Source organism: Thermobia domestica, chromosome 2 (genome assembly GCF_964235325.1).
Source record: "Thermobia domestica chromosome 2, izTheDome1.hap1.1, whole genome shotgun sequence".
NCBI classification, from domain to species: Eukaryota; Metazoa; Arthropoda; class Insecta; order Zygentoma; family Lepismatidae; genus Thermobia; species Thermobia domestica.
In genome coordinates, this window is record NC_137455.1 from 385,745,926 (window position 1) to 385,764,758 (window position 18,833).

At 37.1% G+C, this 18,833-nt stretch overlaps 1 protein-coding gene across 2 annotated transcripts in view; it reads right to left on the minus strand.

The window, feature by feature from the left end:
- LOC145678892 (uncharacterized) overlaps positions 1–18,833 on the minus strand; it is a 35,999-nt gene that overhangs the window by 16,951 nt on the left and 215 nt on the right. For both annotated transcript variants that reach the window (XM_081749473.1, XM_081749474.1), the window contains exons 2-3: positions 10,566–10,645; positions 3,785–3,928 (exon numbers count right to left, since the gene is read on the minus strand). In XM_081749473.1, the coding sequence (XP_081605599.1) occupies positions 3,785–3,928; positions 10,566–10,638 (217 nt within the window). In that variant the 5' untranslated portion in view covers positions 10,639–10,645. The remainder of the gene's footprint in view (positions 1–3,784; positions 3,929–10,565; positions 10,646–18,833) is intronic.

Below are 18,833 nucleotides of genomic sequence, written 5' to 3' on the forward strand. Positions count from 1 at the left end.
AAAAAATATATAAAAAGTGAGATTAAGGGCACGTTTTGAAGTTAAGCGTAACGTGCTAAAGAGAAAGTGTTTCGCCTTTTAGCTAAAAGGTAATAAATCGAACAAGAGAGAGAAGATAAAACAAAAAAGTACAGAGAGAGAACAGGGAGTAAGAGGTACTAGAAATACTGGATATACCAGTTCTCGTAATGAGGCTGTGGCTGTTGAGAGGTTTCTTCCGTAAGCGATTTGGTACGGTTGGAAAAACTATTTGGTTTCAGTTATGAGATAAAGAATATCCACTAATTTCTTCAGGGAATGGAGGCTGAAATGATATTAGGTGAGCTCTGGATTTCACAATGGCATTTTTCTTTTTCTTTACACGACTGAATTGTTTATTGAATCTGTTGATAACGTTGAGAGATATCAATGGTTGGAGAATTTATTATGAGAAAAGCTTGAGGTAGCTCTTCCACGTATGGCAAAGGTATAGGAAAGGGAACGATTGGTGTGGTGTGAGTGGGTACAGCAGTTCTTCAACAATTACACTCAGTGGTGTTCTTCAGCCGGTTCGCTAAATATTTCGAGTTCGCAGAACCGTTTGTTATACCCAGACATAACAGTAAATTTTACCCAGTTATACAAAGGAACAATAACATTTAGTTTAACTACCTTTGTTTTTAGAAATTCTTACAGTTACAGATTAAACATACGATCTCTCAGAACAAGGTATAGCCTAAAGTTTATTTCTTAATCTCAAATGCTCAGATATCAAGAATGAGAACTGGGATCACATGAGTGTAATGGTGAGGGTTATTTATGTTTGAAACGCATACATACTATTATCAACATTGCTGGATTAAGGTCTTTCCAATACTTTTTCACAACCATATATCTCTGACAAGACGTTTCCAAAATATTTGCAGTACTACCTAATTTCGTCACACCACCTTGCCTTGTATTAGGATATGTAGGTCTCTTACTTGTGACTTGTGGTACCCAGTAAAAATTTTGCTTTGTCTACCTTCTATGCTTTGTTTCTTTGTTTCCTAAGAGTGTTACACACACTCTCTCCCTCTCTCTCTTTTTTTTTATATATATAGTGTTTCAAAACAACACCGACAACGTTTGGGAGATGATTCTTGACACCAAGATAAAGCAAAAAGTATAGACCAACCTGGAGTTATAAGCTACCAAAAACTCGAAAAAGTGAAATTTAAAGGTCCATCCATAGCTCCAAAACTATGGGATCTATCGTAGTCGGGTCAAGACTTCACTTAGGAACTGGTATGTGCCCTATCCAAAAATTCATGTTTCAGAATCCTAAGGTACTCACGCAACAATTTTTATTGAGGGAGTTTGGCTCTGGGCATATAATTTGAAGTACTCACTAACTACCTCTATAAAAATTGTTGCGGAAGTACCGCAGGCTTCTGAAACACGGATATTTGGATAGGGTACATACTAGTTCCTAAGTGAAGTCTTGACCCGACTACGATAGGCCCCATAGTTTTGGAGCTATGGACCTTTAAAATTCATTTTTTCATGTTTTCGGCAGCCTATATCTCGGAAAGAAAGCATTTGTGCACCCAGGTTGGTCTATACATTTTGTCTTATCCTGGTGTCAGGAATCATTTCCCAAACGTTGTCGGTGTTGTTTTGAAACACCCTTGAAACACCCTAGGACCGGTTGTTAAGTAATTAGAATAACACCACTGACTATACTGTATGTCTGAACCAGTTTATGCACTCAACTACTGGATTCGACAACAATGAAAAACAAAACAAGGCTGTGGTAGCGATGAATAACACCTGTAGTTTTCAACTGAGACTGTTTATACAACAGTCATGTATTTTGGCTCTGTGTATTCTACATACTATGAATAATATAAGAACATTTTTCTGCAAGAGGTCAGTTATTTTTACGGACCAATAAGTGAACGACTCGTGTACAGGTAAGTCTAATAGGTTTCATTAACGTGTACAAGTGACATTTTGTGTTTCATATTTTTTCTTCAATCAAGACATAGTGATCATATGTCAAATATGTAAGAGGTCAAGTATTAGAGACACATTTTCTCTAATAAAAAAACTTCGACTGGGCTCCTTAGGAAGGTTACAGAAAAAGAACTAATTCTATTAAGAAGAAATAAAGCTTCTACGGAAATACAAATCAAAATCAGTATATATCAAATGCGTGTTCTTTTTTCTTCCTGTTTTTATTTTTGTAACCTGTTTAACACCTTCCTTTAGTTTTTCACTAGATGAGCCATCTTATCGCACCAAAATATAAAGGGAAATCTTGGAACATCAATCGAGGCGGTGAGCGCATGCAGTTTTCGAGTACTTTTTCCAGTTGCAAGAGATGAACAGACAGTTACGTGAGATGTTCGATGCTCTAGGTCAGCGTTTCCCAACCAATGTGTAGCGGCACACTGGTGTGTCGTGAATAGGCCACTGGTGCGCCGCGAGGAAATCGAAATAAAATTATTAATTAAATAGCAATCAAATTGCAAGACATGGGGAAAAATGTATATTTGTATTTCACATTACTATGAACCTCTATTACGAACCTACAATTTTAAGTTTCGTACTGTGTTACTTTTCTGTACATTTTTAATGTTGAAAAAAGTATTATAATCATTGTTATGACCATTATTGTTTCTTTATTGTTGCAGACTATTTCGTAACTTGAAATTTTAAAATATCATTTAATCCTTTCGACAAAGCAAACATGCATACAAATTACCTACATTTGTTTTAAAAGTACAAGAGATTTGTTTGTTCGTTCGTTATTTAGTGATCTTACTTCTTAGTGATAGGTTGGATACAATTTTCGAAAAAGAAAGCGTATTTTTAAAAACCTGAGTCCTATATTTCATTGCATTTGTTTTTTGTTTAAAAATTAGAATGAAATAGTCTAAGCATAATGATTTACCACGGGGGAAAACAAGCGATCAAATTTTCTTCTCTGTGAGATGATCAGTAATCACAGAAAAAGATACCATTGTACTTTATATTTAAATATAATCAAATCTATGAGTGTGCCGCGAGAATTCAAGTTAACACCCGTACTGTGCTGCAAGTTGAAAAATGTTAGGAAACGCTGCTTTAGGTTTATAAGTTAATGGAATTTGTTTGGCTGTTTCCTTGACAGTAGATAAGTTAATGAATGCAAGATTTACGAAAACTGTAGTGTTTCTTCACATGTTTATACAAGTGTCTAAATGTCATAAAGCCAAGAATATTCAGCGGTCTTTCATTGATGGAAAAAGCAAAAATTATAGTAAATTCAATTTACATTTAATGAGAGTAAGGTTCACCATTCTAAGGTATGATCGAAACCGGAATGTAGGAAGGGATTTATTTCGGGGCGAGGCCCAAATTCAATATGAAAATAAATTATCTCTGAATTTGTAAAATTAACCCTGAAATTCGACTAACTTTACAAAAAAGTTAGGATTTCGGGTGGTCCGGACTCCTAGTATTATGTTTCGAGCCTCCAGGAAACTTCTACAGGTATACTACGTACCAACTACGATCGGTTAATAAAACTACGGAAAGAAATACCGGTTATCCAGTTTGGCGTATCCTTTAAGATATGAGTTCGATATACCTACGTAATTTGAGTTCAGTTGACTTTAACGTCCCTTTTAGCAGCGAGGCTATAGGAGACGGGACCTACAGATTAACGTGGAATCCGAACCACGAGCTCCTGCCGGGAATCGAACCCGGGTCTCTCACGCCAAAGACACGTATGACAATCCCTTAGCCACGGAGTTCAAGTGTGTAATTTAATGTTTACCTTTGTTTACTTGTTTACATAATTCACATCCGTCTTCTTCTCTCAACAAACACATGCGGCACTTCTTATGTCCACAGGCATCCTGAACTAGTCTTGATGTGGAACTGTTTAGTTGCTGATTACATTGTGGACAAACCACTACAGCTGTAATAGAACAAGATAAGAACAATTAGAAGTTTAATCAGACAATTAACGTGGAAATTCATACTAGTTTTCAAATAAATTTACTAACTTCAATTTTCTTGTTGTCGCGGTAGTAAACGCAAAGGAATCCTTGTAATAAATATCATAAGATATCTTTATTTTTTAATTTTTTTAGAGACACATACAAATTGTAATGTTTATATGGGTAGAGACAATAACAGTTCCGGATTTTAGCTCTTCAATTAATTTATTTTATAAAAATATCACAAAACAGTCTTTGTATCTACAAAGTGAATATCATAAAATCTTCCCTATAACAAGTGAGGTGAAGGAGGGAAAATGTTTTACACGTGAACCCTTTAGCTCATAGCAGCCTCCAAAGTGTCTTGCAGCGACCTCAGGATACGGTACTTTGGTAACCCCTTTAGCTCATGGCAGCCTTCAGAGCGTCTTGCAGCAGCTTCAGGATACGGTACTTTGGCAACCCCTTTAGCTCATGGAAGCCTTCAGAGCGTCTTGCAGCAGCTTCAGGATACGGTACTTTGGTAACCCCTTTAGCTCATGGCAGCCCCCAGAGCGTCTTGCTGCAGCTTCAGGATATGGTACTTTGGTAACTCCTTTAGCTCATGGCAGCCTCCAGAGCGTCTTGCAGCAGCTTCAGGATACGGTACTTTGGTAACTCCTTTAGCTCATGGCAGCCTTCAGAGCGTCTTGCATCAGCTTCAGGATACGGTACTTTGGTAACCCCTTTAGCTCATGGAAGCCTTCAGAGCGTCTTGCAGCAGCTTCATGATACGGTACTTTGGTAACTCCTTTAGCTCATGGCAGCCTTCAGAGCGTCTTGCATCAGCTTCAGGATACGGTACTTTGGTAACCCCTTTAGCTCATAGAAGCCTTCAGAGCGTCTTGCAGCAGCTTCATGATACGGTACTTTGGTAACTCCTTTAGCTCATGGCAGCCTCCAGAGCGTCTTGCAGCAGCTTCAGGATACGGTACTTTGGTAACCCCTTTAGCTCATGGAAGCCTCCAGAGCGTCTTGCAGCAGCTTCAGGATACGGTACTTTGGTAACTCCTTTAGCTCATGGTAGCCTTCAGAGCGTCTTGCAGCAGCTTCAGGATACGGTACTTTGGTAACCCCTTTAGCTCATGGAAGCCTTCAGAGCGTCTTGCAGCAGCTTCAGGATACGGTACTTTGGTAACTCCTTTAGCTCATGGCAGCCTCCAGAGCGTCTTGCAGCAGCTTCAGGATACGGTACTTTGGTAACCCCTTTAGCTCATGGAAGCCTTCAGAGCGTCTTGCAGCAGCTTCATGATACGGTACTTTGGTAACTCCTTTAGCTCATGGTAGCCTCCAGAGCGTCTTGCAGCAGCTTCAGGATACGGTACTTTGGTAACCCCTTTAGCTCATGGAAGCCTCCAGAGCGTCTTGCATCAGCTTCAGGATACGGTACTTTGTTAACCCCTTTAGCTCATGGTAGCCTCCAGAGCGTCTTGCACCAGCTTCAGGATACGGTACTTTGTTAACCCCTTTAGCTCATGGCAGCCTCCAGAGCGTCTTGCAGCAGCTTCAGGATACGGTACTTTGGTAACCCCCTTATGGCTCATGGCAGCCTCCAGGGGTCTGGGCAAGGTAGTACTCCTTTGTCCAAGGCGGTCTCAGGAGCACGTGTAGGTTAAGTGATCAGTAGCCAACTGATACTTTTGTCCTCTTCGGGTCCATTTTTATAGGGCATTTCTGGGTGGCTCGTTCCTCCTCGGTCTCCGTCGTGTTAGCTTCGTATCTTCCTGGTTTTATGTGTATTGTCTGCTGTACTGATGCTTGTAAACAATAGCACGTGTTGCATGAATAACATTTGCTCGCACTGAAAGGTGGAAATCCTTACAATATACATATAAATACGTTTCAAACTTTGGCACCGGGAAATTAAATTAATCAAGAGACAGTAAAAACATAAAATACCTTAGTAAAACATATTTAGTAAACACCCTGATACACACAGGAGTACTTTTATCGAACCTTCTTACACTTAAAACTTACTACAGGCATTAAGAAGAAGCTTTAGGGAACCTTTGGAGAAGCTTTGTAATTCAAATAAATTATCACAAAATACCAGTAAGTAAAGTCAATTATCAACCATGTAAGGTAGATTTAGGGCGGAGACTTCGGTAAATTAGATACCGGTAGACTCGCGCAAATTTCATGCATACTTTGGAGCTTCCTCGTGGATATATACACTGGTGTCCAAAATAATGGGGGATGTTGCATGTAAAGGTCGAGAAAAGTGTCGCGAGCATGGGAAATGTGTGCAACGGCGTATATTGCTTATGAAATTCATTGAACTAGCCGTGGCATGCTTCAGCCCAGCCTTATATGGGAAGAAATTGAAGACTGGTGCCTGAAGCCGAAATGCGCGCATTCTATGTAGGTCTGTTTCAGTGAGCGGAGGACACTGTCGAGTTTAATGCGGTAATAGATAGCAGGAATATGGCACAAAGGCGTCATTTAGAACTGTATACGAAAGGCAACATCATCGGACTCTTGGGACAAGGTGACACACATACAGCTGTAGTACGAGCCATCAATATGCCATAAAGTGTCATATTCAGATTGTAGAAGCTGTCTATCGGCACAGAAAACGTCAGTCATAGCCCGATGGAGGTAATCTATGTGCGACAACTCCACAATTGGGCTAATATCTAGCGTAGCTGCACGTCACAAGTGAACTATGACTTTAAAACAACTGTCAATGGCACTTGCAACCGATCAGCAACATGTGTTCGCCGTAGTTCTACTGGCTCCAGCGCACAAAAGTGCCAATTTACAATTGTGTCGAGAACATCGCCAGTAGACTAGCAATGAATGGAGCCGCGTACTATTTACGGATCAATCTTTATACAGTTTCCACAGCGATTCCCATCGCACACTGATTTGAACTGAACAAGAACTCGTTTTCATCCCATAAATATTGTGAAAAGGGATTGGTATGGTGGTAGTGGAGTGTTGATTTGGGTAGGCATTATGGTGATGATCGTACAGATCTGAACATCTTCGATCCAGTATCTATCACTGCTCAGAGATACACGAATGAAGTTCTGCATGACTATATGAGACTTTTCAGGGGTGCAGTCGGCCCAGAGTTTCTCCTCATGGATGACAATGTCCTTCCTCATTGTGCCAACCTGTTGGACGACTGCCTAGCGACTGAAGACATCACACGTATCAAGCGATTAGCGCAATATTCCAACCAAAATCCGATTAAACAAGCTTGAAACAATCGCACTAGGAAGACGTGTTGGAACCTGATAGCCACCCTCTAGAACACGCGTGGAGGTTTAAACTTCATAAGGAAGAGTAGAATCAGCTATGCCAAGAGCTTATCAACAACCTAATCCTCAGCATTGAGTGTCGGTGCAAGCACTGCGCCTCACGGCGTATTGTGGTTTGTGAGTTCTGGTCCAGTTTTTGGGTTTGCGTTATGTGACCCCCTGCTACCATGGTTCTTGCAAATATGACTTGTTCCGTGTAGTGTGTGTGTGGTGTATTGACATAGTAGTATGGTGGTTCCTTTTGGGGCAATTTATTTACGTTCTTCGTGTCCTATGTCCTTGAACACTCACATTAAGCTGTAAGTTTTGGACACCTGTGTAGTTAGAAAATACCGTATTCCGATTCTTGGTAGGAGTACGTGTAATTCAGATTCTATATTAAACAGTAAGTCTACATGTTGGTGCTGAAACTGAATGGTTGAATAAAATCTCATTTGCTTTACAAACGATCGAAAGTGAATTAATGAGAAATAAGGCTAGTTAACTTTCCATCATTGCTTAGTTTCTTGTACCCGTTTCAAATTACTTTGTTCTTAATTATGTATGTAGGTTGATGGGTATTTAAAGAAATTATTTTTACAGAGTCGATTGAGAAATCCGAAGTGAAGAAATAGTTTAAGCAGTGTTAGGAACATAAATTATTTTCAATATTTTTCCCGTAATATTTGTACCTCACATCAGAATTTAAAGAATGCCTTCAGTGTTTAAAATCACTGGAAGCCCTGAAGTCCGGAGCTGAGATTGCGGAGGAGCAGCGCAAAGTCGGTTTCTCCGACACTGCTAATGTGACTTCCCTCTTGTAGAACTTAAAACGACTCTGGTTTAATTTTTATAGTTATAACTTATCAATTATATCCCAATGATTTTTCACACAAACATAACTTCTTGAAAACACTATATTCTAGAAATACTTAAGTTTGTTGTCCATAGATATTGTTATACACGTCTTCCATCTTAGTGAACTCCTCATATTCTCTATTATATAAAAGACCAATAATCAGGTCTGGTCATACATTGTCAACATAGTAACACAGGTCTGACCTCGAAACAGATACAGTAGGAAGTCGAAAATCCGAACTAATTGGGACCACAGGTAATTCGGATTTTCGAAAATGACCAAGAAAATGCCATTTAGGCTTATATACACTGTACGATTTCTCTTTTATCGATACAATAGTTATACAGTATATACAGTAATTACAATACCGTACGTAAGGTTACTTACATTTAATGTTTCTGAAGAACCTGCTCGTACACTAAATTACACTGTTCTTTTAACTCACACTTAAAACTTAATTTGTGTAGGCCTAAGAGAAAATAAGGATAAACCAAGCTCACTGGCTCGGTCCGCTGACGGACAACCCTATTGTTTGTTTATTGCTAGCGCTAAAACAAAATGTAAAAAGCTTCTAGGGACCGCGTTCGGATTTTTGACGTTCGATTATCGACGTCCTACTGTACAAGATATATAAGAGTACAAGTTGTAAAGTTGTAAAAGAAGTAATATCGTTGTAAACTCTAGAACCACCACTGCGTGAACCTACAATTCAGTGTGGGATCTGAACCACTCGTACTTCCACCAGGAATCGAAGCCAGCTAATCTGCACCTAAAGTTAAAATGTTAATCATTTAGCCACGAAAGAGAATGTAATAAATAAATATTTATACGAAAATTGTATATTGTAGAAGAAAGACGAATAACCTAAAAATTAACAAATTATAAGATTGTGACATGTTATACATATACAAAATATTATTTTGAAAATAAAAGTAATTTTGTAATATTGAAAATAAAAGTTTATAAAATATATAATTACTATACCGAAAAACAGACAAAACATTCATTACGTAGAACTAAAAACGAAAAACAATGCCCGCACTATATTACATTGACTGTACATGTCTACGCGCTTAAGCTATTTATGTGATAAAATTCAACGAAATTCAATGTGTGAAAAATACACGACTGGGCCGAGATTCGAATCCAGGTCTCCTGCTTACCCCGTCTGCTTTCCGACCAGCCACACATTTGGATTAAGAATGAAAACATAGAAGTGAAATAGCGTCATATGATGTATAATAAAGCATCAGAAGTGCCGTAAGTGGACATACTGTAGTCAAATACAAGTGCAGAAGAGAAAATAATAGTACTGACATGGATGTCTCCACTAACCAGTTATTTGATACATAAAGTCGTATAGGTTCCGTCCAAATTGGAATATTTTCTCTAAAACTACTTTCTGTCCTTGCTGTTGCTCATTCTGATTAAAGAAACAGATTATGAAGCTCGAAAGTAACACTTGTTTTAGAAATCGTAAAACTAAGAGTAATACCAAAAGAAATGGCACTTCTCATCAAATTTGAGAAGTATATTGCTTTGCACCATTTGTTAACAATCTTTCCGGTCTTATAAACTGTGCCCCACTTGGACAACTGTTACCAACAAACGTCTGCTTTATCGTTTTTTTTTTTTTTTTTTAAATGATGTATCCGATCAAGTAATTTCCCACTTAAAATGTTCTATTGATCTCCAATGATCTGAGAGACAAGCAGCACGCTCCACTCAAGCCCATCTTTAAATGGTGGTTATTTTGTAAGCATTAAAATATATATATATATATATATATATATATATATATATATATATATATATATATATATATATATATATATATATATATTTCATGGTCTTTTCGATGATATACCAAATAACATACTTCTTCATTTAAACTTTCCGAAATGAAATCTTTAAGTATTACGTTCCACGGTTATGCCGGTTATGCTAAAGGAGACGGTGATGATGAAAACTGAATGAAATGGTGGAACGAAGAAAGTGGAAGGAAACGGGAGAACCCAGAGAAAATCCAAGCACACAGTGTTTGTTCACCACAAAGCTTACCACAAACTTTTCGAGTGGCCCACTAGTGCCCAATGATAGATGACTCTGTGAGAAAAACAGTATTCTACATTCAACGCGCCCTATGACATTTAATTTTTTGTTTCTTTCTTTTCTTTTTTTTTCTTCAGACATTGCTAAGCACTGGACGTTTTATCTGGAACATCCCGTGTAAATATATACACAGGGTGTTTTAGATAAAACGTCCAGTGCTTACAAGTCATAAACGTTTGAAGAAAAACAAAACAAAACAAAAATGAAATAGGGAAATGTCATAGGGCACATTGAATGGAGTGTACACACACACACATTTATATATATATATATATATATATATATAGAGAGAGAGAGAGAGAGAGAGAGAGAGAGAGAGAGAGTGAAGGGATAGAGAAAGACTTATTTTATGATACTTACATTGTTCCATATGAATATTAGAAATGTTTCCACATTCCGAATTGTCTTTTGTATTAATCTGGGTATCGGGCATTATTTATCTGTAAAATAAATAGAACTCGTAAGCCACAGAAGAATTTTAGTAAAAACTTGGAAACGTAACGTACATGGAGCACAAATAATACTAAAAGTACTATCATTAACACTCATACAAGCATGTAAATATAATGATCATCTCTTTTCAGACACAAAATAAGAAAATATACTGCTAGAGATACCGTATTTGTGCGAATATAGGCCGCACCTAAACTTTTGACACGACAGTATAGAAAAAGTAAGTCTCGAATAATAGGCTTCATTACTAAATTTACGAGAAAGTTATGTGTTACAGCTTTGGATGTGTGTATCAGTCATCCATTCAAAGTTACTGTAAGATAATTCTATACAAATTACATCATGAACAAAGCAACTTCAACACCAGGAGGCAGTTTGCAACGTGCATCTTTGTCAGAAGTCTGCTGCACACACGTGGATTTGGCTGCTTAACAGTCATTACCGGAAAAACTTGTCATGAAAAGTTTAAAAAAAAAAAAAAATCTTAATGGGACTGAAGATGACCTTCTTTTTGTGATAGTGATTCTGAGCAGCATTCTGGATCGTCTAGCGAAGTTGAAGAATCAGACACTGGTGATGCTGAGATGATGAGAAGTGATTGTGCTTGATTTGGGTGGGTACACACAAGCTGACGCAATTTTGCTAAAACACAGTTACTTTTCCTTTTTCAAGAACAGGTACCAAAAATATACCGTATATATTACATATATTGTATAACAAAAATAAGTATTCCTGTTAATAAAAGTATTAAGTGTACAAGTGTTTTTTCTGCCAATATAAGGTGTTACAGGTATCCAATGAAGGTGGCAACTCTCGCGAACAAAGGTAAGTTTGTTTACTATTTCTTCTTAAGTCTTTGATGCTTCACAAAAGTAACTGCAATTCCTTATAATAGTATTAATTTCAAGCCAGAAGATACATGCACATGTTATTTTAAAATTGACGATTTATTATCTAAGGGGAAAAAATCTCGATTATAGGCCTCACCATGATTTTTCAATCCAAAATTTAGGAAAAAAGTGCGGCTTATATTTGCGCAAATACGGCATAATATTGTTACTATTTTAAAATTATTTCAATTGCTGAAGTACTAGCACGTAAAAAAACTACGAAAAATACAACCGATAAAAACTGGACGCCGGCTGGCGAATCATTCGGTAGTTGGAATTCGAGTCCTTGGCAAGCCACCGATCAGATTTCTCTATGTTCTTCAGTTTTTTATCTGTGCCTACTGGAATTTAGTGCAATTAAAATACGATGGAAAGTGTGAAAGTCCGTGGAAACACCAGTAAATCGCACTATTCTCTAATTGTTTATTTTCATGCCTTTTTTTTCTTATTAGTCAAGAATTCTTTCATAGTTTCTTCTACATTGATATTGAATAGTAGTGGAGACAGTTCACATTCTTGCCTTACTTCTTTGCTTATTTTTGCTTCTCCGTTTCGTTCTTTTTCTATAAGAGTTATTTTGGTTCTTGTAAAGTTGGTATATTATTCTCCTTTTTCTATAACCCACCTTTAAATTCTTCAATGCCTTGAATATGATACTCCAATCCATACTGTCAAATGCTTTCTCAGTGTATATGTTATACAGGATTCCTACTGATCTAGAGAAATCTATTTCCCTGACTTTCCCTGCCTTTGGTAGGAAATTCCCTGATTTTCACGATAGGTGTCGGATCACGTTGACATATAAATAAGGAATAAATAACGTTGAACATTTATTCTAGAGAGACAAATAGTAATCAATTGCTCATACGTACATTCCACTTATCTTCCATAAAAATCTGAACAACGTCCATTATAATGATTGGATAAGCTGAAATTGGTATACAATTAATGTTAGAAAATATATATTTTATAAAATTTCCCTGATTTCCAGTCCTTTTCCCTGAACTTCCCTTACCTGTATCATTTTCCCTGAGGTTTCTCTGACTTCCCTGACCTCTGTGGCCAGCTAAATGAAAGCAATAAACCCGCTTATTTATCCTCAGATGTACACCGATATTTTTTTTTTTTTTTTTTTTTTTTTTTTTTTTTTACCCTCTGCAATTGAATTTCCTATTTTTCTTTGCTGTGAGAATTTTTAATGTAAGCTTTTGATTTCTGTCTACTAATGCTTGTTAATAAAGTTGTTGATTAACCAGTGGTTCTCAACAGGTGTTTCGCAACAAATTGATGTGTCACACAGTTCCGTATGGTGTGCCGTAGGATTTTACAATTTAAAAATAATTACACATTAATCAATTAGTTAAAACCAACTTTGAGATAGACTGTACCAGTCATCGCCTCCAGCGATAGCAACAATGCTTAGTAATACACAGAGTCATAATTTATGGTACTATTAATAAGAAATTAAATAAATGTGTCGCAGTCTCATGGGCGTTCTGTAAAGTGTGCCGTCAGTAAAAAAAAAAAAAAAAAAAAAAAAAAAAAAAAAAAAAAAGTTAAGAACCACTGAATTAAACTATCCCATTCTTTATCTAAGTTGCCTTAGATGAAACAATAACCAAAATATTACTCTATAAAGCTCTTAATAAAAGTTAATTACGAACTCTAACCTGTTACTAACGACCAAGATGTTAAAAATTGAGGTGTGGCAATGAAGAAGTGTTCCACACGCTGTTGCCGACAGTAAAGAATATTAATATGCGAGTACACACCTTTCCTTTTATCTACTTTCGTCAATTATTTGTCCAAATATTTATATAATACAGACATTCTACACGTAACCTAACAGCCTACCTTATTTATAACTCGAGTAATGTAACATAATGAAATCTTTTAAAGTATTTTCTTCTTTTTTTCATATATATGAACAACGGTATGGAGGAAAAATTTTAAATTTAAAATGTTTCAGTATATTTCGACTAATGTTCCGCGGATGGCCCCACGTGATCAGAGAAACATAAAGCTGGTTTAAACGTTGTTTTACTATTTACCCATAGTTAATATATCTCACTCACAATTACCCCTGTTTCATTTCCTTACTTCAGTTGTAATTGCATTTAGCAAGCATTTGTTAATTTCCTTCTTTCTCTGTTCTTTTCGTAACTAAGTATACATCTGTATTGTATTACTACGCAAAAGTAGCACCTTTCAAATGTTCAGTGTTGCAGATTCTGTAACAATCGGAAATGCCGAACACAGTAGCTACACCGCGTAAAAACTGCAGTAAATAAAACACGAAACAACTTTAAAAGACAAACCAACTGTGCCAGGTGGCCCACAAGAGATGCTTCCTTAGGGAGCACGCACGTAAGTGATAATTGGTATACCTACGCATAAATAAGAATACTGAAAAAACACATACCTTATGTGCACCATGCCTTTGCGATATTTCTATGATTACACACACTATTCAGATTAGTTATTAAGACAGTGGGTTTGAAACGTCGACATATTATGCTCTATTGTCCGTGTACTTAATATGGTCTCACTACACACTTTCATATAGTCCAAGACTTAACTTTCCTCTGTAATTAGTCACCGCACAGTGATGACCTTTATTACCTCTTTTGTTTGTCTAATGCTTAATTTTCTTATAATTCTATCAATTTTCCCGTAAATTTTGATATTTTGCGGGGACCACCTGCGGAACTTTGCTCTATATTTCATAACACAAAAACATTACTTATTCTATCAGGCACATGGTTTCAAATATCTAGGATCAATATTAACAGAGGAAAATCATATCCACGAAGAAATTAAATGTCGACTAAAAGCAGGGAATTCGTGTTACTATTCGGTTCAAAATCTCTTGTCGTCGCGAATTCTATCGAGGAATTTGAAGCTTAAAATATACAAAACGATAACCATGCCTGTTGTTTTGTATGGCTGCGAAACATGGTCACTTACTCTGAGGAAAGAACATAGACTGAAAGTATTTGAGAACAAGATCCTGAGACGAATATTCGGACCCAAGATGAACGGGAATGGGGAATGGCGGAAACTTGATAACGAGGAACTACATAATTTATACGGTTTACCCAACATTGTTAGGGTCGTCAAGTCTAGGAGGCTTAGGTGGGCGGGTCATGTAGCTAGAATGGAAGAAAGTAGAAACGCTTTCAAAGTCTTGACTGGAAGACCAATCGGAAAACGACCATTAGGAAGACCTAGGCGCAGATGGGAGGACAATATTAAGATGGATCTCGCAGAGATAGGAATACAAAGTAAAAACTGGATGCAGTTAGCTAAGGATAGAAGTCAGTGGAGAGCTTTTGTGAACGCGGCATTGAACCTCCGCGTTCCATAGGCCATAGAGTTAGTTGTTTCCATATTCTCAACCTAAACACACAAATTTTGGTCAGTATATTGTGCAAACGTCGCAACATCGTAATATCAGCTGCTGCCGTGTCGTTTTGCTTTTCGACGTAGAGCAGAGCCTTCTCGATTGCGTTCAAACCCTTCTAGTTCTCTAGTCACCAACAGTCACTTCGCCAACGCCTAAATCACTCGCCACCATTTTGACAGTTTCACGACAATCTAATAGTTTAATAGCAGTAAGCATATCTTCCAATGATAAAACAACTCGTTTGCTTTTCCCAGCTATACCTACAATCACAAGGACTCGAAAAAACATCCGCATCCACTGCTCTGTAAGACAAAATACTCCTCTCTTGACTTCGACGGGAAAATTGAAATCCAAGCGTTGCAACAATTAAAGCTCGCTTGCGGGATCATTATGTTTTCGCAAGCTTCATTTTTTATTTGCTACTGAAACAAAAGCGTACAGGTTGCTTAACGTTGTAACCAGACTAGTTTTTAAGAGATTTTGTTTGTTTAGATAAAGCTCGGATAACACGGAACCTCGGTTAATCGGGACTCCACTGTACTTGATTTCACATTAAGGTTGCACATGTAATGAAAATACATCCGAATCTTACATCTTATATGTGTACTAACGCAGAAATATTAAACGGAAAGTGCGCACTTTACCACATATTACTCCATAAAGGGAAGTGCTATGTCAAGGCACTGTGCAAAGTGATCATACAAGTGTTGCCAAGCTGTGCAATACAAGGCATGTATTTTACGCCATAAAGTATTTTCCCACTATTCTCGTTTCTGCGTATATCTACCGTCGCTCACGCGCCTGCTCCCTAAGGATGTACTCTTCACTACCGCTGGAGCCTCCCTGCTGCGCTCCTGCCCTGACTCTGTTCGATAGCATTCGTGCTTTTTAGTGGCCACCTAGTGCACTGTAGTTTATATGCCATACGTGTGCACTGTAGTTTATATGCCATACGTCCACACTATATTTATACTCACAGGGGCGTCATTTAGGGAGGGCAGGAGGGGGCAATTGCCCCCCCCCCAAGAGTTTGAGGACTACATATGCTTTAATAGATTGTCTACTAGTACACTAGTACAAAACGTGAGATTCTTATGTCAGTGGTGCTCTTGCCCCTCCCAAGCGAAGTTTGAAATGACGCCCCTGAAGTCAATCTGCAACTAGCAATGGAGTTTCTTAATTAGTGCAGGTTATGCTAAAAGAAATTATTTTTTATGATTATAAATCATAAGTATGCCTACATAGAATGGAATAGCATGCAGTAAAGAAGTATTTTTGTATAAGTTTTGTAATTTTTAACATTCCAGGGCAGAGTTGGCTTGTTTAAACCAGCTGTTTTTTTTTTCTTTCAAATAAACCGATTTAATCCCCCCCCCCAAAAAAAAACGAAAAATGCTTTAAATTGTGCGAACTTAATGGTGACGTTTCCACATATCAAACCATCCGCATTACTTTTATCTACTTTTGACCTTTTAATCAATGGGTCTCGTGTTCAATTCTCGGTCGAACCACAACCCATCTTTCAAGTGTAAACCAAGTAGCGATTCGTGGTGTCCCTTTAAGCGAAAGTCTTCTCTGTGATAACCTTGGTATTTCATAAGGATGTTAAGCCTAAACATACGAAATGAAACCAAATTATACACTTCTATTTGAATGAATGCCTGTTGTTTTATAAAGAAGCCAAGCTCGCCTCTTATTGACAGAAATTGGCAAAATTTATCAACTGCCTACGTAGCTTCCAACATCAACTTGGATTTGACTTTGTTTTAATTTTATTGAATGATATCTACATACCAAATTTGTAATTTAATACCTCAGTCTTAGCGTAGTGATTATGATATGTTGACCTTAAAATTTTACATACAAATACATTTAAAGTAATAACAGGATTTTCCCAATGGCTAAGGCGGGAGTTCCCCGATTTATATATAATTCTACTTGTGTAACTGTTTATCTTTTTGTCCTTTTGAAATGACTCTTGACAATTATATTAACAAGTACGCCCATGTAAAGATCAGTACAACGTATTTTTATCAGAAGTCCTTCGTGAGTGAGTCGGCAATCGCATTTGTGACCAATTAGTCCCGGTTTCGTGTCGAAATGGGCAATTTTTCTTGAATGAAACCGAGAAGCAGTTTGGATTCCGCTTTAAGCTTATGTGACCCCTTCCAGCATAACCTTGTTTGTTGCATAATAACACCAAGGCGAAACAAACTAATTTCTGTCTATATCTAATATAAATACATAGAGTAAATTATTTAAACCAAAAAAACCTGGTTTAAACAAAAAAAAAAAAAAAAAAAGGGATTAAACCAAAAAAAAACTTATTGTTTTTTCAATAAAAACCATGGTTTTTGCCAACCCTATTACAGGGACATCTGTTTGACAGGGGGCAGCACCACGAAAGCCCCCTCTAAAAGTTTATTTACGTGATACTGTAAAAAGTCATTTTTTTTAGTAATCTTTAAGTAATGCGTAGTTCGCAAAACTTAACAGTTGGAGGATATTAATTTTGCACTAAAATACTATATAGATTCATACGGATATAGGAAAGAGCAAGGAAGCACGAAAATCAAAAATATTTGTGCTTAACAATGAAAAGTAAATACCGGAAATGAAACAGGAGTAATTGTAGGTAAGGTACAATAAAATAACAGATATGTAATACAATGTTAAAGACAGGTTTATGTGCGTCTTATCCGGGGCTACCGTCTTCGGAAGATTAGTCATATATTCTTATTAACTTGTCAATATAGTCTGTGATAATTCCTTATTGCCTTGTTTGGGATATTTTTTCATTACAACATCATTTTGCAAATGTTAAAATATATATCACTATGTTACGATGCAGTAAACTGAAATGTAATCAACCGATTCATTATAATTACTGCCCCCCCCCCCCCAAAATAGATATTTACATTGGCAACCTGCTTCACTTGGTATCACTTAATTGCTACTGTGTTGGGTTTAGACCTTTTGACTGATATTTAGTATCTCCCCCAATCTTGCACATGTAAGATTTACAGTGTGTTACTTGCTTTACAAAATATAGCTGAGTTAGGGACAGCCAGCGAAGGGAGTTAGAAGTACTTCTACCTTTCCTTTATCACATTTTGGACAAAAACAAGGTACTCGGTTCGGATATAGTATACATGAAGCTGCATCAGTTCCCGAAGGAGCAGGACGCTTATACTTTTAGGGATTATTCATAGAGTATGTACGAACTTACAAAGGGGGTAACAAAGCGACTTTTATTTACTTATCGACTGATACGAAAATAAAAAAGAACGTACCTGTACTTTATATCTGCATGTGTAGTGCCCTTGTACTTTATCTATGACTATGTGTGTGTGGGGGGGGGGGATTTAACGCATATCACATGTCTTGTGCACATGGATACTTTTTGCTATTGCACTACGTAGAAAATGTATGGTATTTCATGTAGAAGTGGTAATAGAACACAGAAGAAACGCAGATCAGGGGGTTCTCATGTATACTATTACCCTCGGTTCTGCAATCATGAAACGAGTTGGGGGAGATACTAAATGCCATCCGACTTTTTATTTTTGTGCGTTTACAAGTGTCATTGCGGATTCTTTTTTATTACCAAGTCTTCTTCCTCCTTACAACCAGAACTTCAAATATAACCTTGCACTTTTTTAAAAAAACAGAAAGAGTATTATTTAAAAATTCAACCCAAGATATGCGTTTAAATTACATTTCGTTTTCAAACACTCGTGATACAAGCACAACAAACTTTTTTAGAACAATATCTACCAACATCCCATATGGATAAACAGCGTAATTTAACATTTTATTCAGAACTAGGCAAAAATTTCGCCTTCAAAAATAATACATAGATAATATGATTTTTCTTCT